Source organism: Cervus elaphus, chromosome 1, assembly GCF_910594005.1.
Source record: "Cervus elaphus chromosome 1, mCerEla1.1, whole genome shotgun sequence".
In the NCBI taxonomy this organism is placed as follows: domain Eukaryota; kingdom Metazoa; phylum Chordata; class Mammalia; order Artiodactyla; family Cervidae; genus Cervus; species Cervus elaphus.
In genome coordinates this window covers 22,153,509-22,180,611 of record NC_057815.1, presented here as the reverse complement: position 1 = coordinate 22,180,611, position 27,103 = coordinate 22,153,509, and the positions used below count along the sequence as shown (strand labels likewise).

The 27,103-nt window shown below is 36.2% G+C and overlaps 2 protein-coding genes across 9 annotated transcripts in view; one reads left to right on the top strand and one right to left on the bottom strand.

Moving 5' to 3' along the window:
• Positions 1–222: 222 nt before the first annotated feature.
• On the bottom strand, positions 223–16,975 carry ANGPTL5 (angiopoietin like 5). Its single transcript, XM_043896298.1, has 8 exons — positions 16,604–16,975; positions 14,533–14,677; positions 12,826–12,929; positions 11,850–11,943; positions 8,299–8,399; positions 5,427–5,547; positions 3,042–3,227; positions 223–1,151 (listed from the first exon to the last, which is right to left on the bottom strand). The coding sequence occupies exons 1-8, from the start codon at positions 16,697–16,699 to the stop codon at positions 832–834; spliced, it is 1,167 nt and encodes a 388-aa protein (XP_043752233.1). The 5' UTR covers positions 16,700–16,975; the 3' UTR covers positions 223–831.
• A 5,726-nt stretch (positions 16,976–22,701) lies between these two features.
• Positions 22,702–27,103, top strand: part of CEP126 (centrosomal protein 126) — a 105,501-nt gene continuing 101,099 nt past the window's right edge. For all 8 annotated transcript variants that reach the window (XR_006339820.1, XR_006339825.1, XM_043895664.1 and 5 more), the window contains exon 1: positions 22,702–23,089. Coding sequence is in view for 6 of the 8 variants with exons in the window: in XM_043895664.1 (XP_043751599.1) it covers positions 22,962–23,089 (128 nt within the window). In the remaining 2 variants the exon portion in view is untranslated. The remainder of the gene's footprint in view (positions 23,090–27,103) is intronic.

The window sequence follows — 27,103 nt, the reverse complement described above, 5'->3', positions numbered from 1 at the left end:
TCCATGGACTGTAGCCTATCAGGCTCCTCTCTCCTATGAGGAGGAAAGGATATAGGATTTTCCCGTATCTATGGGATTTTCCAGGCCAGAATACTGAGTGGATTGCCTTTTCCTTTTCCAGGGAATCTTCCCAACCCAGGGATCAAACCCTGGTCTCCTGTGTTGCAGCCAGATTGTTTACCTACTGAGCTACCAGAGAAGCCACCAGCAGAATTCATCTGCTCAGGATACAAATGTATAGTCAGTTTATTACAAATGAGAGTAAATTTATTAGCCATAATAAAATAAGAAAACAAGGAAGACTTTATTTTTGCAGCAAACTCTTATTAACTGTAAAATATTATGGAGTCACTCAGAAATAGTTAGGTTTTTAAACCATGTGAAGTTTATATATTAATCTGCACAAAATTATTCCATATGATTGTCTTCTATAGAAATTATCTGTGGATTATATGGGTAGCTATTTCAAATAAATATAGCAATAAATATAATGCCTTTTTAATTTTCCTAACAATCTACTATGGTTATATATGCTTTAAAGAAAAGGGAAAATCCTTTAAAAGGACAATAGATTTCAGGTAGACAAGTTGTAATTCACTCAAAACAAATTTTATTATATATTACTAATATAGCTAGTAGTAAAAGCATACACTGAGCCATGTTTTCCTTTATTAAAACCTTACAAAATTAAAGATTTCTAATTAGATTCATAATACCTAAATGTCATCTATGGTTAAATTTTGGCAAATGTGCTTAAAACACTCAGTAAAAAGAGAACTATGTAGAATCTTTTATATATTATCAAAAATAGCATTAAAATTTTTAATGAGATTATTTAAAATATGGATTGTAAGTTCTTCTAATTTTCATTGAAACAGATTTAATCTTGACAGGTGAGTTGTTTTTAGTCCACGTGTCCCATCGAATTCCAGTTGTAAGCAACTTTCCAGAGAAGTGATGAATGCCATTCAGATTTGCGAGACCACACTGGCTGAACCACCAGCCGGTATTGTTACTGAGGTGGCTGCAGCTCTTCACAGACTGATCACTGATGAAGCATGCAGGACGACATCCATCATTATCAACATCTGGTGTGCTGAAAGGCATTGCATTTTGATTATCTTCTTTTCTGAAGCCCCGGAATGCATCACCTGGGTAAAATAGATTTTTTTAATGACTAAATTTAAAGGCACTTTTTGTAATTTTAATCAACCTTTACCAACCAATAGTGAAAAAGCATTGCATCTAAAACTAAGGCTTAAATTACTTTTTACTAGATATCAGATTAAAATCTCTCCTCCAGGAGCAATAGGCCAAAATCTGGTAATGAATTTCTCAACATAATAAACATCTTCAAGTGGACATTGCATGCGTGCCAAGTTGCTTCAGTTGTGTCCAACTCTCTGCAACGCTATGGACTGTAGCCCTCTGTCCATAGGATTCTCCAGGCAAGAGTCCTGGAGTGGGTTGCCATGCCCTTCTCCACAAGTGTACATTTAAGGGCACAAATTACAGAGGTCTGTGATGGCCTAGGTAAAACTCTGCATATTATCAGTTAAATTGAAAACTATTACATCTTTGCTAACTGTATAAAAGGACCAAACAGTAGCAGTATGAATTGAATGATAGTTTCTTTCGTATTTTTTAAAAACAAATGAAACATGAAAATATATCTCACTTTAGGAAAGAAATGCCAAATAGAGTTCCCTTAATATGTCTTTATCAACTAGCCCATTTTGTGTTCTCTCTTTTCCTTTTTGTCCAAAGAAATCCTGTATATAGCATGATATGGCACTTTTTAAACATTGGAATTTTTTCTGAATCTTTGAATCATGAAAGGGTAATGTAAACTTTGTTGTACATTCTCTTATCGCAGGGATCTGTGTTGCTCCTTCACCACACACCATCCTGCCCCACCGCTGCTCTATCCCCTTTATCTGACATTCACTAGTGTGTTCTCCATTTCTGTGCCTTGTCTCAAACTGTTCTCTTTGCCTACATCCATTTGCCCAAATGCCATCCACTCCTCCAAATACAAATCAGTGATTCTCAGCTATAAGGATGCTATATATCCATCTAGTTGATACAAATACCTGGGCTCAAACTTACTGAATCAGATTCTGCACAAGTATGTACTTTCAAAAAGCATCCCAGGTTGAATCTAACATTAATTCTTCGTTGAAAATCACCCTTCCATGAAGATTTCCTGGATGCAATCAGTCGGAATCCTTCTCTCCCTCTTAACCTCCAAAGCTGTACCAGTATTCTGTTCTAGTCTGTTTTCAGTTCTATTTAATCCCCGCCCCCCCCCATATTGTGATCAGTTAAAGAGCTGGAAGCACAACTCATTTATTTTTGGATTTCTAACACTAATCATACCTACTGAATAAGAATCATGATGAGCAATCAACAGAAGAGCTAAATTTGATACTAACTCAAGTTTAAAATGTCAACATCAAAATATAAATTTAACATCAAGTATTTTAAAGTGATAACAAATATAAATTTTGGGGGAAAGAGTAGATGCACTGAAATATAGACCCTTAAAAACCCATTAAACTAGCTGTTCTATCAGCCTCGGTCCTTGCCACGGCTCAGATGTCATGAGCTGGCAATTCCGGGAAGTCACTTAATCTTTCTTCACCTGTGAAGCGAGAAGAGTGAAGATCAGCTCTAACATTCTAAGACTTCTAAATGCCGGCCTCTCAGAACATGAAAATGGAAATGATGCCTTCCCAGACTATCCCACAGAATCTCTATCTAAAGAATCAATTGAGATTACATATGGCAAATTGTTTTACAGTGTGTAAAGCAGTTTAAAACCACAAGATGATGCAACCATCACAGCAGAGTTTCAAAATTCAAGACTTGGCCAGTTTTCTTATTCTTAATCTGTCAACAATTACATCTATATATATATACATATATATATATATGTATATATATATATGCCAAAGTAAATATATTACTTTTTATCTTCATCTAATATTGACTCAGCTAGATTTTAATCTTTTGGATAATTTTAGGAATAAAAAACTTACCGGCATTTCCTGAATATCGTCCTAAGTGCATTTTAAAAAATTTTGTTTCATCCTCTATCCAAAAATCATCATATGATGCATAAGCTAATGTGTCATCTTCAGATTCCAGTGCCACATGCAGCATAAAACTGGTATTCTTCTGATTCACTATATAAAAAGTCTTTTTCAGTCCTAGCCAAAATTCTCCTGTTGAAAAAATGTTTTTTCAAATATGTTACAGCATATTTAGAATAACTCTGTATTATTGGAATAACCCTGTATTATTAAGTGCTTGATGTTGTTTGGTGTTTCAATAACTCTGAGATGGTGCACATAAATTATTTGAGGGACTAGATGGCCCTAGCTCAAATTATCACTGTGTGCCTAATTTGCCAATATATATATATATATATATATATATATGTGTGTGTGTGTGTGTGTATATCTTCCCACTTCTGCTTTACTAGACCAAGCAAAGCAGTTTTATATATATATATATGATATATATATATATCATTTGTAAAAAATGAAACAGTTATATATATAACTGTTTCATTTTTTATCTGCCTAAATTAAATTCAAAAAATCATTTAATAATTAGGTAAAAAGTCAAGTTCTACCTTAAGGCATATCAACAAAAACTACCAGTTCAAATATTATGGCAGGTAACAAAATGATGTGTACCAGTAAATGTAAGAGGTTTAACCTCCAAATCAGCAACTCCTAAAGAAGTATTTCCTGAAAGTGCTCAATAGAAATTATTCTCTCTCTGTCTTTGAGAATAATGTTTTGTGAACTAATATTTGTTATAACACAGCTTGTCAGTTACCTCTGAATGAATGAAAATGTAAGGTAGAAACACCAGAATATCCCCAGGCTAGGGTCTGTATTTCCAAGATGATTGTAGATCCAGGATGAATTCTTAAACTCCGTAATACACACTGCATACTTGCATGTTCTAGCCCTTGGCTTTCTACCTCCCTCTATTCACTGCCATGGCCTAAATGGGGACACTCCTGCTCTGAAGTACATCCCTCTGCCTGAATCATGAAATTACCAAAGGAAGTAAGGTCTAATAAAATGAACTTCAAAGAGCTGGGGACGATGTGACAGCATTCAGACTCTTAAAACTATAGCTAAGACATTAAGTCACCCTCAAGGGCTTACAGGAGCATTTTAGCTGCATACCCACCTAGAACTAAAGAGTATTCTGAAGAATTAGAGGAAGAAAGGATGATAGGAAGTGAGAAAGACGAACAAGTAAGACGGGACCGCTTGGTTTCTCCTAGTCTGACACTCCAATTAAATGTCCTTGCTATACTTCCCCTATATCCTAACCCCACGTGTAACTTAAGAGACTTTCCTTAATACCATTTATTTCTTTAATAGGCCAAGTACAAAGCAGCCTGTTTACCAAAGTATATCTGCCTGAAGACATTTTCCGTTAAAACTAAAATTATCTACCTACAGAAATAAGGATTATGTAAGGACGATAACAATTTAGAGTATGCAGATCTATGACTGCTCGATTCAGATGGCCACACTTGTTGGGAAATTGGAGGTAATGCTGAGAAAACACAAGTATATCAACTGCACTCCGTAGTATGGCAGCTATTTGGCCTTCTTTGTGACATTTTATTATATTTCACACACTTTCTAACCTCACTGACATGCAATAGGGTTTTTAGCAGTAGGACCAACACCACCACTTACTAAATTCTTGAATGACAAGGATCCTTATGGGATGTCAAATATTTTAAGTTATAACAATAGCAACTAAAAATAATAGCATAAAAATGATCAAAGTCACCTGCAAATGTTCCAATTAATGTAAAATTCTGCAGTGTTCAGAAATACTAATGTTTCTGTTCAACAGCCAAAGTGATGTTGCCATGGAATATTGGGAACAGATTTTACAGTTCATGTGGGGTTTCCATTTTCCAAATTTTGAGCATAGTGATTTTTACTGATGCTTTTATAAATCACTACTCTCAGTTCACATTATCTGAGCTGTACACAATGTACCCCAAATTTCCATTTCATTTGTTTGTACAGACACAGCACAAATCTCAAGAATTTCAAGGTCCCTTTTCATTCAGTTTTTAATTCTACAAATAACTATTGACCATCTGCCAGAATTCTGCTGGGTGTATAAGCAATACTTAATAAATACCCAACTTATAATTTTCAGTCAAATCACATTTCAACAGGCATCTAAAAATAAAGATATCTAGATCCCAACTGAAGACCTAATTATTTTAAATAAAGTGGCTAATGAGCAGAGTTGAAGTCATATTTTTATATTCATAGGATTTGCTATTTTTACTAATAATTTGACCAATACAGACAGTCTATAGGCATAATACCAAAAAGAAGAAAAAAGAGGAGAAATGAATAAAATTTGACCTAAGAGGTCACCAAATCCATCCAGATAATCACACCACAGCTTTTGAAAATCAATTATCCCATCGATCCTTTTCTGTATCACAGTCCATCCACCTCCTCTGTAATCCATGTCACACATAACCTAAAATAAATCCAGAAAAAAAAAATGCTATTATTTTCATTCTTTGATATAAAACTCATACTTCATGCTTGTGCAAGTTGCTCAGTCATGTCCGACTCTTTGCGACCCCATGGACTTTATAGTCCTTGGAATTCTCCAGGCCAGATTGCTGGAGTGAGTAGCCTTTCCCTTCTCCAGGGGACTTTCCCAACCTACGGATCGAACCCAGGTCTCCTGCATTGAAGGCAGATTCTTTACCAGCTGAGCCACAAGGGAAGCCCAAGAATACTGGAGTGGGTAGCCCATCCCTTCTCCAGCTGATCTTCCTGACCGAGAAATTGAACTGGGGTCTCCTGCATTGCAGGCGGATTCTTTACCAACTGAGCTATTAGGGAATCCCGTACTTCACCCTAAGCCTAGAGAAAGAGAAGATACTGCCACTGAAAGTTCCAAAGTATGTCATTAAAATATTCAGATTTTTTAAAAATCTCAAGAAATAATACAATTTGTTATAAAACAAACCTAACTGCAGTCCCTGAGTCAGTCAATATATGTGTTTGTTGCATTTTAAGGCTCTTATTCCTCTACTTTATAAATATTTTTCAGTTGAGTAATAATAGTGACAGACTTTACAGTAATAAAAGTGACAGATTTAATTTTCTTGGGCTCCAAAATCACTGTGGACAGGGAATGCAGCCATGAAATTAAAACATGCTTGCTCCTTGGGAGGAAAACTTTGACAAACCTAACCTAGACAGCATATTAAAAAGCAGAGACATCACTTTGCCAACAAAAGTGCATATAGTCAAGGTTATGGTTTTTCCAGTAGTCATGTACAGGTGAGAGTTGGACCATAAGGAAGGCTGAGTGCTGAAGAACAGATGCTTTTGAATTCTGGTACTGGAGAAGGCTCTTGAGAGTCCTTGGACCTCAAGGAGATGAAACCAGTCAGTTCTAAAGGAAATCAACCCTGAATATTCATTGGAAGGACTGATGCTGAAGCTAAAGCTCCATTACTTTGGCTACATGATGTGAGGAGCTGACTCATTGGAAAAGACCCTGATGCTGGGAAAGACTGAAGGCAAAGGAGACAGAGGCGGGAGCATCATCGATTCAATGGATATGAATCCGAGCAAACTCTGTGAGACAGCGGAGGACAGAGGAGCCTGGTGTGCTGCAGTTCATAGGGTCGCAGAGTCAGACATGACTTAGCAACTGAACAACAACAAAAACAAATGACATCCATCTGATGTGGCAGAGTGATACATTTCTTTATAAGTAACTTTTCCTTTTAATTAAAATGCTGATTTTTAAAACAATGTCAAATATGCCTGTGTGTTTGTCTTTGATTGCTTTTTTTCTCCGTAGCCTGCATGGCCCATGTTCAGTTTGAGATTTTCAGACAGAAAAGCATGGTCTAAGCCTCATCTATGGGTCTTCGCAGGTGGCGCTAGTGGCAAAGAACCCATCTGCCATTGCAGGAGACATAAGAGAAGCAGGTTCGATCCCTGGGTCAGGAAGATCCCCTGGAGGAGGGCAAGGCAACACACTCCAGTATCCTTGCCTGCAGAATCCCATGGAGGGAGAAGCCTGGTGGGCTACAGTCCATGGGGTTGCAAAGAGTCAGAGGTGACTGAAGCAACTTAGCGCATGCCACGTCTCAACAGGCACTTATAGATGCATCTGTGGTGCTCTGTTAAATGCCCTTAAGAGGATCACCAGGGAGGACTCATGGAAGTGACAAAGCAAGAAAATCAGAGCAATCCTCCCCATCAGCAACTTCCCACACACAGACAGAAAAAGGCAGTGTGGAGGAAGGTAGGGAACCAACACTTTCCCACAAAAGAGGTAATTATGCGTCCCACTCTTCACAAAATTAGAAGCCTCCCCTTTCCACATCTGTTCAGGCCCATTTCTGAATCTGTAGGTGAGATAATTTAGGTAATTTAAAATTATTTCCCACTTAATTCCCAATTTTTGACATCCTTTTAATAGATGTCAGGAAATGTTAGTAACTGAGATGAGAAACTGGTAGTATCTACTTAGAAAAATTTTATTGTGTAATAAAGACTATTAATAAGGTATGATATTCATATTACAACCTTTCTTATGCACAAAAATGTAACCAGAAAATTATATATATAATATTAATATACAATATATAATAACATATAGTTTTAATAATACATAATTTTGAGTTGAAACTACCTCTAGAAATCATGGTAGAGAACTACTAAGGATAGATATGAGTAATTTATTTTATGCATTTTAAGAAATGGATCAGCTTCTCAATCTTTCTCACAATTTAGTGAAAGGTTTTTTAAATTATTAATTTTTTATACAATCACAAAAAGTCATTTACCATCCAAACAAAGTATATCCATGTGTAGGAAGAGAAATTAAAGTATTTTTATCAAGTTCCAAGACAAAGTACACCATTATTTTTTAATATCCATAAGCTAATTAAAGCAAATAAGTATTTATTTTGCATAATTTCATCTACTGTAAGGATAAGAATTAGCACCAAATGGACTCACTTTAAAGAATGTAACCAGAAACACTCAAATAGAAAAGTGAAAGACACTCTGATTCTTTTACTGGTTTGTGGTTTGGGCAAAGAATCCCAGAAAACAAAACTTTTGAAACTGGAACCTATAATAGTTTATTTGAAAATGTTTAAGAAGAAATAAAATAATAAAACAACTAAAACTAATATTATTTAAACAGATTAGATGCCAATCCTATTCCATATGTAATAAGAGAAAACTTTACCTCAAATGGGTGACTAGCGCCTTCTGGATGGATTATGTACAAACCACTTGGTGTTTTGGTGACAGAACCAATGGTATCTTTAATATCAGTACAATCTAGACCTAGAAAAGTAAAATTAGTTATTTAGGATATTTCCACATATACATTTAAGACTTAATCATTTTATTATAAAGAATTGACAGTGTTATGTGAAATTATTATTAAAATGTTCATTAATGATATGCTAATTTAACTTGTATGCAGAGTACATCATGAGAAACACCAGGCTGAATAAAGCACAAGCTGGAAGCAAGATTGCTAGGAGAAATATCAATAACCTCAAATATGCAGATGACATCATCCTTATAGCAGAAAGCGAAGAGGAACTAAAGAGCCTCTTTATGAAAGTGAAAGAGGAGAGTGAAGAAGTTAGCTTAAAACTCAACATTCAGAAAACTAAGATCATGGCATCCAGTCTCATCACTTCATGGAATATAGATGGGGAAACAATGGAAACAGTGACAGACTTTATTTTCTTGGGCTGCAAAATCACTGCAGATGGTGACTGGAGCCATGAAACTAAAAGACACTTGCTCCTTGGAAGAAAAGCTATGACAAATCTAGACAGCATATTAAAAAGCAGAGACATTACTTTGCCAACAAAGATCTGTAATAGTCAAAACTATGGTTTTTCCAGTAGTCATGTATGGATGTGACAGTTGGACTATAAAGAAAGCTGAGCACCGAAGAATTAATGCTTTAGAAGTGTGGTGTTGGAGAAGACTCCTGAGAGTCCCGTGGGCAGCAAAGAGATCAAACCAGTTAACCCTAAAGGAAATCAGCCCTGAATATTCATTGGGAGGACTGACACTGAAGCTGAAGCACCAATACTTTGGCCACCTGATGCGAAGAGCCAACTCATTGGAATAGACCCTGATGCTGGGAAAGATAGAAGGCAGGAGGAGAAGGGAACAACAGAGGATGAAATGGCTGGATGGCATCACCAACTCAATGGACATGAGTTTAAGCAAGCTCCAGGAGATGGTGATGGACAGGAAAGCCTGGCATGCTGCAGTCCATGAGGTCCACAAGTCATGCGGTCCATGACTAAGCAACTGAACAACAACAACAATGATATGATGTTTTAACTTCTTAAAAAGAAAAATAATCTCATCATTAAAAATAAGAATCTAGATGAACAGAGGAACTGGGACTAAATAATTTATGCTGCAATAAACCTTCACTGATAGCTCACTGTTATTATTTGCCCAGTTGGTATCAACATTTATTTAATATATTTTACAATTATACAGTCTCCTGTTCAATAAACAATGTATTTTCAGAAATCTAGGCTTATCTTGGAAACATAATATGTAACAGAAATCTGTAATGATGACAAGGAGAAAATCCAAAAGAATAAGTAGGCTAGCTACTATTGACACATCCTTTCTCCACTATTTGAAACTTCAGATATTCTGGTGTATTGGGGCCCCCATTAAAAACGAGCAAGGGGAGAGAAAAGTGGGATCATGTTCTTCGCCAGAGGAATTGATGCTGGGGCTAAAGCCTGCTCTGTTGACAATAGCTAGAAGTGTAGCAGTCTATAATCACCTTCTCTAAAGCATTCCACTTTCCAGGGGATTGTAAACATAACTATTATGTGGATATGATGCCACATTTTACTCTAGATGCTTTACTTTGTATTATCTCCTGAAGTGTGAAGTGTTGTCGCTCAGTCATGTCCGACTCTTTGTGACCCCATGGACTGTAGCCTAGCAGGATCCTCAGTCCATGGGATTTTCCAGGCAAGAATACTGGAGTGGGTTGCCATTTCCTTCTCCAGGGAATCTTCCCAACCCAGGGATCGAACCCAGGTCTCCCACATTGTAGGCAGACGCTTTACCATCTGAGCTACCAGGAAACTCAGATATTATATTTATCTCCTATAAATATAATAAAATAAATTTAATCTTACAATATCAATCACCCAGAGAACAAACATATCAAAACCTGAGACTTCAGAGCCAGAAGCTTGGGTTAGAGGTTAGTTCTACTCTTTACTAGTCAGAACTATTAGCTAAGTTTCTTAACTACTTTTCTTCATGTGCAATATTGTTATAATAATAAACTACCTACTTCATAGTGTTATTCTGACAATATACATATAAGACATTATGTAAAGCACTTAGCACAGTGCCTAGCACACAGTAAATATGCAGAAAATATCATCTACAAAAAGTTAGCTGTAAAAAATTGTTTGCTTCCCCCTTTACTTCCAGAAGATATAGATTTGTTGCCTTTCTTCTGAGTTGCGAAGAGATATTTTTATGATAAACTTATGCTTAGAGAAATGATAGAAGCTTACAGCGAAGGATTAATCTGTGATAGAGTATCTGCTTTGCCATCACCATCAAAATAAATGTGAACAGATTGTTTAGATTTTTCTGGACTCCATATTCCTTAGCTGATGATAATCATCATCATAGCAAATTCTTATACTGTCTTATGCTCAGGCAATACTTTAGGAGATTTTGATGTATTTACTCATTTAAGTCTCACAAGAAACAGTCAAGGTAGGTACTATAAGTTCCGGCTTCCCTGGTGACTCAGATGATAAAGAATCTGCCTGCAATGCAGGAGACCCAGGTTTAATCTCTGGGTTGGGAAGATTCCCCTTAGGAGGAAATGACAACCCAGTCCAGTATTCTTGACTGGAGAATTCCATGGACAGAGGAGACTATTAGTTTCCTGATGAGGAAACTGATATCAGGAAACAGTGGATCGGGGATTTGAAGACAAATGATCTGACACCAGAGTCCATGCTCATGACCATCATGTTACACTCTCTTCACTACTCACAAATGAGGTAAAATAACATAATAAAAAATAACAGAATAACAGGTTAAAGTGCCTGTCATAGTACCTGACACATAAATGATCTCAGTAATAGTTTATTTCCTTCTCTTTGCAAGGAAAAAAGAAAGATCACTTACTAGGCCGTCAATAAACATTTATTTGCTTTGAAACTTTGGTATTAATTCACAACTGTAAGATATATAGGGCATTTTTATTAGAAACCTATTCCTTTAGGAGTTACTGTACCATTATATTGTATTTTAGCATCAAAAGAGCTACATTCCAGTTTCTTTCTGGATCAAGCTTCTTCTTCAAATTTTATGTTCTAATTTGAAACATCTCAAGCATGTCAAAAATACTTTTTATAGGTGGGAGGAATTCTGAGACCTTTTCTTCTAAGCAAAGACTGATTATTACTAAAATGTAAAAGGAGAGCCTACATTCTGTTACATATTAATAAAACTATTCTATTTTCAACAGATTCTGAATATCTATCTATAGCCATGACTTTCAAATGGTCAGAAAAGTTTGCCAATTCAGAAAAGTATGTATTGTCTGTACCGAAATTTGCTTAATGGCAGGTGCTACTCCTCCAGCCTGTTAGATGATAAAGAGCTATATTTTTTAAACAAAAGTTCTAAATGCACCAACCTGTCCATGAAATTTTTAAGTAGCAAAAGACAAATATGAAAAGGCTGAAATACAAAAGTTCTCACCATGTGACTGAACTGGCCTGTGAGGAAAAGTATCCAGCTGTTTTCTAAAAACTTCTGTTGTCAAAAGGAGAACTCGATTCATGAGCTCATTAACCTAAACACACAGGCATATATTTAAGCAAATATGTATTGCAACAAAACCTTTTTAGCTGAATTCTGTAACTGATATCGCTAAGCCTCTTATAAATCCAGCTTTGAAATATATATAATGCCCATCCTTCTTTTGAATTCCTCACTGCTATAAGAAAGCAGTAGCGTTAAACAGCAATCATTACATTTTGCACCGTTTTCCCTTGAACACGGCCTTCATCTGCCCATTTCTATATCTGACTACTCTTGCAGATCTGCTCTTTGTATCTTGTCTGCCCCTTTGCTGTGGTTTGTTATTTGCCCTTCCTCAAGCCATCCTCCACACCAGATGCCCGTCTAGTCATTGCATTTCCCTGCTCAGCACTTCGATGACTCCCTGGTGGGGCATGATTTAGTTCCTATTTCTTTGAGTCAGTTTTCCTTACACACCCTCTACCTCACCAGTCACTCCGCCCCTGCACCACTTCAAGCAGTTCCCCAAGAATGGAACGTCCTGCTCTTAGTCTTCTTACCCAAACTTTGTGTGACCTTTGAAGTATTTATCCATCTTTCATGACTCAGTTCATAATCTCTGTAATCTGGGGAAATTTCCCACAGCTCAGATTTTGAATTTCCTTTGTGCATCTTTCTAACAGCATTCACAACATTTTCAATCCATTTTTCTGCCCCACCCCCAGCCCCCCTGAACAGACTGAATAAGCTTTAAGTGAAGACCCTTTTTTGGTTATTGCTTTCTGTTTGCCTGCACTTTACTATGGTGTCTCTGACACAGTAAGCACTAAATAGATTTCTGGACATGAAAAAAATCAAACAACTATACTTCTAGCTAACTATACCAATGTATACGTACAATAAGGGCACAATCCAAAAAAAAAAAAAGCCATACCTGATTAATTAAATAATCCAAGGAAGCTTGCTGCTCATCCATCATGTTTCTTAGTAGTTTTTTGGTACTTCGTGTATAAGAAACAATAGAATTTTGCAAATTCCCTTAAATCATAATAAAATGGGTTTGCTAAATGTTATATTGTTATAGAAAGTAACTACAGTAAAAAAGAATTTTTAAATGATTTTGGATAAATATGTAAATATGTAAACGCAATAATATCTCAAACTAACTAAATACATAGAGTTGCATATTCTACTTAGTACTTTTTTGTTTAACTAAAGATTAACCAAGAAAACAATTGTTTCAGTACCTCCTAATTTAATCTGATGTAAATGAGAGACAACATTCTGAATATCAATTCTCACTTTATGAGAGAGAAAGAAGCAGGAGGTCAAACATTCATCCATTCTTACTACATAAGAAAGTAAAAGGCAATAATTCTGTATCATGAAAGTTAATTTCTAAAGTAAATCTTTCTTTTAATTTTTTTCTATTAATGCTATATTTTTGTATAAAGAAAATGCAAACACATAAGCATATACACTTGTAATAAACCTCAGTGAAAAGATTTAACAGGTTGGTTTCTGGTTGAACTTTCTTACTATGTATTTTTTCTTTTTAAAAATGTTTTTTAAAACAATCTTACTTATAGAATAGTTGTAAGAACAGTGTGAAGAACTTTTTCTTCTTTTGAGAGCATGCCACCATGATGCCTCTAGATATTTCAGTGTATTTTACACCAAAGACATTCTCTCCAACACAACCATCAAAATCAGGAATTATGCATTGATTACCATGTATTTCTCAGACTTAATCCAAGTTTATTCAATTATACTGATGATATTCTTTATAACAAAAGAAATCCCCTATTATTGCATAATTATTCTTTTAAAATTAGTCATTTCTGTTTTCCTAAATTTCACTCTAGCAGTAGAATCCCAATAATAACTCTTGATAGCTTAAAATCTACCTCACTCAGTTTCACCTGTCATTTTTACTTTCAGTCTCTCACTTTCTATTAGATACTCACTGGATTTAGACATTTGTCTTAATGGATCTAAACCTACACTCATTGGTTTGAGAAGCCTGAGATATTTGTGCTACACATAGAATTAAACACAATAAAGTGAGCATTTTATACTTTCTGACCTAGGAGTTAAAGTCCTATAAGAACTGGATCCGAACCCCCTCCCCTTCTGATCCCCCTTCTCATCCCATCCCCTAGGTACATATAATAGATCATAAGAATTACTGTGCTGCTACTAAATAGTTTTAAACAAAAATAAAGATTTTAAAATTCTTTATTTTTTATGCTTTGCTGCATATATTGGCTATGAATTTGTATTATATCTATTGTATCAGTTATTCAATATTAATTAATTCCCCCCTCAAAACTTAGGTGAAATTTCCTATTGATTCAGATGGAACTAAGAAAATAGTCCTAGGCAAATTGATAGTGTCAGGGCCTTCTGTGGTCAGTTGATGTTACTGGGCTATATAACATAGAAGAAGGAATCATTCATTTACCAATTAGGTAAATTAGGTGTGAAGCACCTACTATGTGCCCAAAACATATACCTCTAGTCTAGGATGATCAGGATATATATTAAATGACTCAACAAATGTTAAAGTATATTTTTCCATCTCTACCATAGAAATAATAAACCAAATACTTTTTTAATTCTAGCTATTTTTAATACTTACTACACATGAAATATTTTTCTTCTCGTGTAATTTTAGTTTTAATATCACATGATTCCCCACAATCTTCTTTGTAAACAGTAGCATTACTTTTACTTTCACCTTTTGTATTAGATTCATCTTCTACAATGTTAACTCCTGGAGAATCCTTTATATTAAAAAAAAAATAAGAAAAAATATATGAAGTATGTCATATTACCTAATATATCATAAAAAAGACTCTAGAAAAAGATAAGATTTTAGGACATACACAAAGAAAGAACATATAATTAATTGGTTAATTCAAACTTCCACAAACAAATCTTTTGCTCTCTTTTTTCCACTCCAATTCCAAAAGGATTCATTTAAGGCCTACTCTCCATCACAGTGGTTTTGTGGCCTTGACTGTTTCACATTTCCCTGTGTGATACAGTGCTGAGCCCTTCCTCTTTCAGGAATCAGGCCATTTGAAGTTCCTTCAATGGATACAAAGAAGGTTCCCTGAGAAGCCTGCAACATTTCTATGCCAGAAGGACATTCAGCCACCAATTTGTAGGAACTGTGATGTGGGGCTGAGGGGAAAATGTGTAAGAGATTTGTCGCTTTTGTATAAGCTAAAGTATTTACAGATTTGAAAGGTAAATTATTCATAGACTTAAAAGGTAGCAATAATGATAACAGAAAAAAAGAATGGAATTTTTCTTTGCAAAATCAACAACAGATGTCATTTTAAAAAGCCAGCAACGTTATATCTAGAATGGATAAACAATGAGGTCCTACTGTGTAGCGCAGGGAACTATATTCAGTATCTTATAATAAACCACAATGGAAAAGAATATGAAAAAGGATACTTATTTTATATATGTATGATATAAACATATATAACTGAATCACTTTGCTGTATAGCAGAAATTAACACAACATTATAAATCAACTACACTTCAATAAAATACATTTTTAAAAATTAAACTAAAATCAAAAGCTAACAACCAACTATAAACTTTTGAATACCAGTGGGGACAAGGAAGGAGAGAGGGACAAGATAGGGGTTAGGAGAGTAAAAAGTACAGACTACTATGTTCAAAAAAAAAGAAAAAAAAGCCAATCACAGCTGTCATTCCAAATGTATCAGTTCTTATCGGTACACTGTTGGATTTTTTTAATGTTAAAGCATACATTACCAGTTTCTTATTATTAAAACATTCTTTGGTAGAAGTTATAAGATTTAAATAACTGTAATTAAAATAAAATAATAACAAGATCTGTCATCTTTGACATGGATATTGAGAGAAAGGTAAAGAGCTAATCACATAGTTTAAAAGATATTTGCCCCAAATACATTTTGCTACAAAGATCTACTTTTAACTTTTGCTCTTTCCCCTATACTCCTACAATTGACATATTAGCTGTTTTCAAAAACAGCTATATTTTACAACTATATTTTTTAGATCTAAATAAGATTCTTAAATTTTTAGCATAGAGAATTCTTACTAATATTTCTGTAGCTTTCTTAGAATTTATTCTTGCCTCAACTTTGGAATTTGGTATTGATATAGTGATAAATACATTTTATAACATTTAAATATTATAAACCAATATTTAAATTATAGAGATTCAAATCACCATCTACTCATAGTATTGAATACAGTCTTAGCTATCACTCTGACATTGCTCTGAAAACAACTTTTTAATTTTAAATTTTAAAATTTCCTGAGTAACCAGGCATTAGACTGTGTTTGAAGTATGAAACTTTATAGGACAGTTTTTTTTTTTAGTAAAATGAACTTTTCATTGCCTACCAGATATTTCATTATTAAAGTTAAGTGGAAAGTTGTTGGCTGGTTTTTAACCTAGGTCTGCAATTTCTTTAACAATTTTTTACAAGAAATGTGTTAAGAGGCAATCTTCAGTTTATAGTTTCCTAAGTTTAAAAATAATATTATTTAAGCATGTCTCAGCATTTCTAAATAAACACTTTAATTTTTCCATAAATTATACTGAGTGCTATAATTAATCTTGTCAAACACCTAGTATATATCTTAAAAACTATATAATCATGCTTTCTTAGCTAAAATAACATTGCTGAAATTCTTACCGTAGAATGATGCACACAGTTGTCTTGTATAGCTTCTCCACAAGTGAAAATACATAGATTTAAAAATAAGAGTGAGGCTTGGAAAAGATAAATCATATTTTTCTTGGTTGGAGAAATGAAAATTTTCTTCAAATATCAGTTAGCTCTGTGTGGAAAGAGCTCCAGTACATTGAGTCTTCAGTCAAAAATTTCTGGAAGGTGTACAACAAAAACAGAAGCCAGTACTTACTGGTTTCCATGCCCTCGTTTGAAACAACACCCTTCATATAAGGAATAAGGTAGCCTCCAGAGATCCCATCATTCTAAGTTATAAAAACCCTTTTTATCACTACATGTCTGCATTGTAAATCCGTGCTTTTGGAATATAAGCAATAGCTGGCCAGCTAGCTAACTAAATCAAGCAACCAACCCAGAATTTCTAGAATTATCCAAGTTTTATGAGCCAGGAATTTTTTTCCTTAGAAAAAAATTCTTTTGATAATGTGTAACTCTCTTACTGTGAACCAGTTTGCATAAAAATAGTAAGAAAGTAGAAGTTAAGTTTCTACTTAAATGATGGAGTGGAAGACTAATACATTAAAACTATTTCTACAAAATACTAAGTAGAAATTTAATCAGTGTGGACACCCAGAGCAGATAGTTCAGACTCAAAACATTCTTACAACTGAATGTAGCTATCAGTGATGGTCATATTAACCACCTAGACCAAATTCCTAGGAATCTAACTGATTTGTATGTTTTACATCAATAGTGTTAAAATTTCAACAATTGTGAATATAAGGGCACTGTTGTTAATGAAAATCACTACTCTCTGAAAGTTGATAGATCAATGTCTTTGATGAATTTTCAAATTCTCCATGATAGTAACTCCTTCTTTTCCCTATAGAAACATGCCTAAGTCTTCATTACCTTAAATTTAAGACTTTCCTGAGTTTTGTTTCCTATTCAAGGTATTATCTCCATTTCCATTCTTAGCCCAAGAACCACACGATAGAGATGACAGTTTTTATGGCACTTGCATAGTGAGTGGTATGCTCTGGGCACTAACATAGCAATTAAGGAAGTAATAGCTTAGATTATTTTCTTACTCTACATCCTCACTACCCACTACTTAAATGCAAGCACTCTCATCTCTTATTCTACTGAAAATTTCTCAGTTTCTCCCAAGAGGCAATATGGGGTGGTTGAGAGTGCCAGCTCTGGTACCAGAATTCTTGGATGAATCTTGATTCACCACTCCCTTGCTCTGGAAACTTGGGCATAGTTACCTAATATCATGATAGCTTACTTTCTTTGTATAATGGGGATTGTTGTGAGGATTCAATTATTTAATGTATGTAAGCATCAGGCAGAGTGCAAGAGAAATGACAAGTATTCAAGTGTTAGGTGGTATCATTATTATTTTTATTATCATCATTATTTTCAAGAATTAATCCTTAATCTTAAATTTCTAGTTGAAGTCTTATAAAATTGAAAAGAAGATGGCAGAACTTTAGTAATTTTAAACCAGCCAGACGTTAAAATACTTTGTTCTTTCACAGCTTGTCCACAGACAAATTCAGGAAATTCTTACTTGAGTAAGAAAATACTTCAGCAGAAAAAGTAATAGCCTCAGCAAGAAAATACTTCGATAGAAGAAAAAAATAACCTCAGCCAAGAAGAAAGTGAAAGCTCAAGAAATTGTCCATCACACACTGCCTCATGTAATTCACAAGGCTATGACAGTACCCAAATTAGATTACTATGTGAACATGTTTTATAACCATAAAGTGGTTACAATATTTTCTTTTGTAAACAGAACATCATTAACAATTTCTGAAACCATGTTAATGAAGTCAGATGTCTAACAGGCACCTCACACTTAACATACTTGAAACCTAAATCTTATTCTCCCACACTCATCCTATTTTAGTAAATGGCAATATTCCTTATGTAGTTGGTTCCAGTCCCATATCTGAGAGTCACATTTGACTCTTCTTTAAAAAAAAAAAATTCCACTTAGTTGCCACAACCATGCATCAACACATCTTAATGACTCAGGTTAAATTTTGAAAACTTCTCACTACCGCTTTGACTACCATCCTAGGGAAAGCTTCCATAATCTCTCATCCAACCTACCATAATAACATCCAATCTGGTCTCATTGTTCCTAGTATTATCAACTGCAGACTAGTTTCCCCACAGCCACTAGAGTGATCCTTTTGAAAGATTAAATTAGGTCTTACTCTACTACTCAAAATTCTCTAATGGCTTTCCCTCCATTGGAAGTTGGATTTTATATTAATTCCTTATGTACTACGTAAGTCACCACCATATCGGAAGGACACCCCCATACACTGCTTTAATTTCATGTCCTAGGACACTTCCCCTACCTCACTCTGTTCTGGATACAGTGGTCTTCTTGTTGTTCCTTGAATATATCAACTAAAATTCTGCCCTCAGAGCCCTTTGTACTTAAAAGCCCCCACTGCTTCTGAATAAGAACCTTCATCCAGATATTTGAGTGGCAACCTTCTTTCTTCATTCAAACCTCTTCCCAAATTTCCCATTTTTGGAGGCTTTCCCTGAGCACACTATCTAAAATAGAACTGACATCAATTCTTTATCCCTCTACACTACTCCATTTTTCCTCATAGTACTTTTCATTACCTAATATATTCTAGTAAGAAAGAAAAATAAATACAAGCTTAAAAGCACAGGGACTTTGAAGTTTTGCTGACTGCTGTATCCCACCACTAGAGTGTACTTGGCACATAGTAAGTGGTCAATATTTATTTCCTTAATAAAAGAATGAATTACTTTATGGTTTTTGATGTGAAAAAGTAATCATTATATTTAATTCACTTATCTCTTTTAACAAAATATAGAGATTTTTCAGTTCCATTCAGTTCAGTCGCTCAATTGTGTCAGACTCCTTGCGACCCCATGGACGGCAGCACGCCAGGCCTCCCTGTCCATCACCAACTCCCAGAGTTTACCCAAACTCATGTCCATTGAGTCAGTGATGCCAGCCAACCATCTCATCTTCTGTCATACCCTTCTCCTCTCACCTTCAATCTTTCCAGCAACAGGGTCTTTTCCAGTGAGTCAGTTCTTCGCATCAGGTGGCCAAAGGTTTGGAGTTTCAGCTTCAACATCTCTCCTTCCAATGAACATTCAGGACTGATTTCCTTTAGGATGGACTGTTTGGATCTCCTTGCAGTGCATGGGACTCTCAAGAGTCTTCTCCAACACCACAGTTCAAAAGCATCAATTCTTCTGCACTCAGCTTTCTTTATAGTCCAACTCTCACATCCATACATGACCACTGGAAAAAGCATAGCCCTGACTAGTTGCACCTTTGTTGGCAAAGTAACATCTCTGCTTTTCAATATGCTGTCTAGTTTGGTCATAACTTTCCTTCCAAGGAGCAAGCGTCTTCTTATTTCATGGCTGCAGTCATCATCCGCAGTGATTTTGGAGACCAAAAAAAATTAAGTCTGCCACTGTTCCCACTGTTTCTCCATCTATTTGCCATGAAGTGATGGGACCGGATGTCATGATCTAAGTTTTCTGAAATGTTGAGTTTTAAGCCAGCTTTTTCACTCTCCTTGAAAGAGGCTCTTTTATCAAGAGGCTTTCTAGTGCCTCTTCACTTTCTGCCATAAGGTGTCATCTGCATATCTGAGGTTATTGATATTTCTCCCGGCCATCTTGATTCCAGCCTGTGCTTCATCCAGCCCAGCATTTTTCATGATGTACTCTGCATATAAGTTAAATAAGCAGGGTGACAATAATACAGTCTTGACGTACTCCTTTTCCTATTTGGAACTAGTCTGTTTTTCCATGTCCAGTTCTAACTGTTGTTCCTGACCTGCATACAGATTTCTCAAGAGGCAGGTCAGGTGGTCTGGTATTCTCATCTCTTTCAGAATTTTCCACAGTTTATTGTGATGCACACAGTCAAAGGCTTTGGCATAGTCAATAAAGCAGAAATAGATGTTTTTCTGGAACTCTTGCTTTTTCAGTGATCCAGCAGATGTTAGTGATTTTTAGAGCAATATTATTTATTATTGCTTAAATCATACTTATCTTTCCTGCCAAAAGATAAAGCTTATAAATGCTTCAAATTATCTATTATCAAAATATTTAATCTTAAAGGTTCTTCTAGAATCTATGCAACTTAATAAAGGACTGTACAACTTAAAACATGAAAAGCCTGTTTAACATTTTGAAGAAGGAAATAATTTTTCTTCTGAAGAAGGAAATAATTTAAAGATTAAAAAATCCTGTAATTTTTTTAAAAATTGGTAACATTGTGTTTAAAATTTCTTTCCTTCTTTAGTATCATTGTAAAGCAACATTTGAATGAAGAATGATTATATGGGTGAGCATTTGTAGGAAACTAAAAAACCAAATTATGCTTCTTAATGCTAATACACCATGTGACAAAAAAATAAGGTGCCTAGAAGTGATGACATACAAAACTAATAATATAGCAAAAACTAGACTTTCAGGAAGGCTAACCATGCCACTCACTTTTATTTGCACTTTACTGACCTACATTACTTGCATACTAAGTCGCTCCAGTTATGTCTGACTCTTTGCACCCTATGGGCTGTAGCCCACCAGGCTCCTCTGTCCATGAGATTTCCCAGGCAAGAATACTGGAGTGGGGTGCATGTCCTCCTCCAGGGGATCTTTCCTACCCAGGGATTGAACCCACATCTCCTGAGGCTCCTGCATTCCAGGTGGATTCTTTACCACTTAGCCACCAGGGAAGACTGCCCTCCATTGCTTACTCTCTCTCAAATTGTCTCTAGAGAAACAGACTTGTGATGATAGCCAGTGGGAATAGAATCAATGTAAATTCCTGTGACTAGGTCAGTTAAAAATTTGCAAAGATAGCTAATCTTTCTAGTGTACACAGTTAGACTTTCTTTGCCAAGATTACATATTGTATCCTCTTGGCATGGTCCTGAAGGGGGCTTATGTGCTTTGTGTTTTAAGTCAAAACTCGATTTGTTGTGGCACTTTTAATCAGAACACATTCCAGTTTGAATCATTGCATCCAACTTTGCAAAAACTCTGTTTTAAATAGCTTCAACTGGAAAAGTTTATTATTTTCAAGTCTAAAAATGAACAAATTGATTCACAGACATAGGCATTTGAATGGTGGGTGAGTGATTTTCATTTGGTTTGTACATTCTGCTTCCAATATGGGAGGCTTTTCCACACAAAAAGAAAAAATTAAAAAAAAAAAAAAACACGCTGAAATATACTCAGAACTCACATGTGTTTTTACAATGAACTCCAACAAAAAGTTTCAGCCTTTTTTCAAATTTTTTCCTTGCAAAATTTCTGAACTGATGGCTCAAAAATCCATTCAATTTTCCATACCTCCTGAAACAGTTTCAATATGATGATCTCTTTTGGCATGTCTTCCCAGGAGATTACTAAATTAAATCTGCACTACTTTCCTGGCCGCCGATGCTTTGATGGTCTATTTCCAGAATCTGGCAACAAGGCTGGCACCATTAAAACCTTTGAAATGCAGACCTTATAAGTAGGGAAATGGCAAGGAAGACGACTTGCAGACGGAATGGCAGATCAGGGAGGGAGTGATGGAATGCGGAGAAAGGAAATTTCCACTCCACAAAGCTTTTTAAAAGAGATGGTGGTTGGAAACAGTGATGCTCCAGAAAGACAGAACTTCAACCACACAACAGCACTCGGTAGTTAATCCTACCCTGAATTACCCCCGAGAAAAGCATTTCAGAATCCCCACGGTGGCTTTTGCCAATATCTGGGGATTTTTGCCTCTCACTGTCTTTCATCACTCTTAGTACCCCCACGAAAACAGCCTCATAAAAGCGACGTGGAACGGAGTCAGGTTCCAAAGCACAAGACAGCACGCCCTCCTGAGAGGACGCGTGTCCCCGAGGAGGCAAGCTTCTCGGCCACCGCCCGCAGGCAACTCGGGGCGCGGGGCTGGCGGGGGGGGGGGGGGGGGGGGGGGCGGAGAGTGGGAGGCGGGAGGCGGGGCACAGGGAGGGGTCTTCTCCTCCTATTGGCTGCCTCCAGGGCCCGCCCCCATAACCTGGTCTCCGTCGCGAAGGACGCGGCGTCGGTTGCTTGTCAACATGGCGGCGGCGTCGCCACCTCAGCCGTTTCCAGGCAAGGTCGCCGCTGCGGCAGCTGCCGTCGACACCACAGCCGAGAGCGCCGCTGTGCGGGAACCGGAGCTGCGGCGGCCAACTTTCCCGCCGCAGTGACGCGAGGCTTGAGAGACGGAGTGCTGAGAGGGCCGGAGGAGACAGCGGGAGCTGCCATGAGGGAGGCTCTCGGGGCTAGCCGGGAGGCGGCGCTGAGGTGAAGGATGCTGACCAGAAGGCCTGGAGCCCGGAGCGCGGTCGCCGGACTGGGCACTGAATCCTCGGACACCCACGTCAAAGCCCCCCTCAGCCCTCGCTTGAGCGGCGGGCGTCACCGACCTGGCGCCTACCTGTATCCTTCCAGCCGTGGTTGCCTGGGTGGCGGTGTTGGAAGTGGGGAACCCCCATCTTTTTTCTGTTCTGTTCCCATTATCACAGATGCCAGATGAGAGAAACCAGCCAGTCATCTTAATGCGGGTATTTGCTTCAGCAACTATCGCTGCTCCCCTTAAACCTGAAATACCATTTTCTCCTATTCTAGGACCACTTTCCCGGCCACCTTGTTATCTCATCTGTTTTCAACTTTGCGGTATTTTTTTTATTTTAATGAGTTTTCAAATAGGTAAACGTGTTCTCTGGGGATTGTTTTTTTGTAGAGTTAGGCCATTATGTTCTTTACTTCATATTATTCATCTCCTGATAATTCATGCTGCTTGGAGAAAAGAATGCCGCAAGTAAATAAAATGTTTTGGTCTCCTGAAATAGTCCGTCTTAACAGTTAACCTAACACTTCATTTATTTTACAGAGCTGCTAAAGCCTAACATAGTTGGTTAATTTGTTTTGTTTTCATCCTCTGCGCAGTCTGTTGTCAGAGAGACAACAGACAGAAAATAAGCAAAGGACCTGGAACCTTCACACTGGTGTATCACTAGTTTGTCCCTAAGAATTGGTCTAGCCCACCGTTGACATTATTATTGGTTGCATTGTAGAAAATTGAAAATGTTAAAGGGTTCTGTTTTCAGAATATGTAAACCATGTTTATTACTTCAGAGAATGTTATGATAATTAGAGTGTAACCTTTGTATTCTCAGAGGACTTGGTTGGTAGTGATGATGCTATGTAATCATCTTCATTCTTGTCAGAGAGTCTCTGCTTTTCAAATTAACCCCCACTTACTTATTGTCTCCAGGTTCTGGGAGTTGCACTTTTAAATGCAAGTCAACAAGCAATTTTCATTTAGTGCCTCCTCTTTTGGCTAGGTGCTTGGGATACAACTCTAGTGAGGAAGACAGGTACATACAAAGCTTAAATAATGGTAAATATCCCTTTTCTGATCATGCTTCTTCAAGCTTTTATTGCATCTTTTCTTGCTTTAGTCGACTTTTCAGAATGCTAACCTGCAATGGCAGCTTCTAATTCTTTTCATCTATTCATTATTAACTCCATTCACTTTGGCTTTTGCCCTTGCTGCTCCTCAAAACTGTCCTGACTCAAGGTGTAATCTGAAATAAACTGGATTGCTTTCTGTATGGATTTGATTCTGACATTGTGTTTACTTGAACCCTGAACTCCTATTACACTGACCCTGATTTATCTGTAAATCGGAAAATAGGGAAACACTGTAAGTGGCTCATTGACAAGGTGTATCTTTCCATCATTTTCATTCGTGAAATGATCATAGACAATATTTTTAAATTTTTAAGGTATGAATGTTGATACAACAAAGGAAATAGTTGTAAAATAAATTTGGCAGTACCTAAATGAACAAAACAGATATAATTCCAGAATTATAATGTTGGTTTCCTATAAAGAAATGTATTACTAAAAATATACTTAAATACTAAATGTATAGTTAAAATTAAGAAAGTTGTAAATGATCATTTCGATACCCTGAGCCTTTGCTAAAATCCAACAACTTTTGCTAGTGTGTGTGTGTGTGTGTGTATGTGTGTGTGTGTATATACATGCATCTATATGTATTATATATAATATAGATTTTTTTCCTAGTTTATACATATATATTTGCTAGTAAATCAAGAATATCGTTGTTACTAGTTGGAGAAACACTTAAGCACTTGTGTCATTTTGTACGTTCTCAGTGTCTGTAATGTTTCATATTGGATACCTGATACAGAGTAGGTGTGCAAATTTATTAAATTAATAACTAAATTTTTAAAAATGAACTGTAGACTTAAGTGGCTTGGTAAAATTTCTACATGTGACTTCTAAATATGAATTCAGTACTCAGAGGCTATATTTCTCTCACTTGAGTCGGAATTTCCTAACTCTAAAGGCTCTGGAAGAACAAAACCTCATGAAGTTCATCTAATTAAAATTAGATAAAGTTCTATAATTTCAATTTCTTAAAACAATTCAAATAAAAATATAATAAAATTTGTTTTTAAAATAAAGAAGTGAAGGTCTCGTGTCCCCTTCACACTATGCCTCTTTTTTTCTCACAAGTATCTCCAGTCTTCCCATTCCATTTTATCCTAGCACCCACCTTGCCTCTCTATGCCCTACCCAGTTTAACCCTGTTTTTAATTATCTACACATATTCTCTCAACAACATCCTTGGTTCTTTGCACTCCTGTTCTTGTTTCTCAACCATCCAGTAACTGTTACAACCCTATATTTCTACTCCTTCACTCAAGAATAAAAAAATCTGTCAGAGAAAAGTCACAAAACTGCTGTGGTTTGATTGTTCTCAGCTTCACCAGAACAAGAATGGAATTCTGTCTTGTTCCTATTAATTTCTGTGCCAGATCTTGATCACCTCCCCCTCACTCTTAGTAGCCTTACTATTTCATAAGAGAATGGATGCATGAACTCCCTCAGGTCCCTCCCAACAAACAACACAAACCATCCTACTCCCGTCACCAACCTCAGTCCCCTACCCTGTCTTTTTCCAAGCTCACTGATGGGATATCACTTTTACTGTAGAACGTTGAGTCCATTCACTTATGCCCTGTTTTCATCACCTCTCTTCCCAGGAACCCTGGATTGTAAATTATCCTAACCCTCTATTACAATTTACTTTCAAGATTTCTCTAATAGCCTTCTTTCCCTACAGCCTATAAACACCCTCTGGTCTTTGCTATCCTTAAAACTAAAAATCAAGCCTTTTGATCATAAGAACTCTTATAACTTTGTTTTAATATCTCCTTATTCAAACCACTGAAAAAGAATAGTCTAAATTCACTGTCTCTACCTTGAGTTCCACTATACTTCATTCCAAAATATACTTGAACTGATTTAAAAAAAAAAAAAAAAAAAGGCATGGACTATAGTCCAGGCTTCTCAATCTATGGGAGTCTCCAGGCAAGAATACTGGAGTGGGTTGCCATGCCCTTCTCCAGGGAAATCTTCCCTACCCAGGGATTGAACCCAGGTCTCCTGCATTGCAGGAAGATTCTTTACTGTCTGAGCCACCAGGTGGCTCATAAAAAATAAATACAAAATTGTAAAGAAAAACTGACAGAAAATAGATTTTCACATTTTTCATAACTTGAAGGTATAGTAACTTTACCTTTTAAAAAACAAGAATCAATTTCAAATGAAAAATATTTCAAAGGTAACTCATTAATTTAAAACTTTAGTGGAAGGGGACATTGTATAATTAAATAAAATGAATTATCTGGAGAAAATACTTGTAGTAACTATGATAGAAGGTTAATATTTACACTATTCTGTCTCTATTGAATTTACTGAAATTGATTTTTTAAATGAAGTTCTCAATAGATAAATGACCAGTGACTCTGAACTAAAAATTCACCAAAGAGGAAAATAAAAATTAGTATCAAATAAGACATTTATTCTGTTTTGCTAATGCATACATACTAAAACCTGACTTTCCACATGGTCTTTTTTAAAAAGTACTACCTAATACTCATGAGGTTTTTAACTCATATTCATGTATTTCCAATGGCATGTAAATTTATATAACCCTTTTGGAAATCAGTTTGTCTGTGAGACACTGAAAGCTATAAAAATATGTATACCTTTTGTCTTAGTTTATCTGCTGAAAATTTTCTCCAAGGAAGTCATTCAGCAAGGTTTTATTACACCATTACCATATTCTAAGCATCATGCCAGGCTTATTATATTGTATAGAAATGTAGAGGACACACACATGATGTACCCATGAGAGTGTCATATCATCCAGTGAGAGTTAGAAAAAGCTTCATGGGGTAGGAACTGTTTGAGGTGTCCCTGAAAAGATGGGTAGAGTTAGCCAGCATGTACTAAAATATAATGGCAAACTACGTCATGGCTTGTTCTGTTAATAAGTATCTTAGTGTGATAGTGTGACTGGGCTAGGAGACATGTAGGGAAGTGTTGAAAAATGAAGATGAAAAAAACAGA

Bases quoted from the DNA above. Each gene is read 5' to 3' on its own strand.
- ANGPTL5 (XM_043896298.1), bottom strand. From the start codon at position 16,699: ATGATTTATCTTTTCCAAGCCTCACTCTTATTTTTAAATCTATGTATT. The intron at 14,678-16,603 runs GTAAGAATTTCA...TTTAATATAAAG, and splicing joins ACTGTGTGCATCATTCTACG to GATTCTCCAGGAGTTAACAT. The intron at 11,944-12,825 runs GTATGGCTTTTT...CTGTGTGTTTAG, and splicing joins TGGATTATTTAATTAATCAG to GTTAATGAGCTCATGAATCG.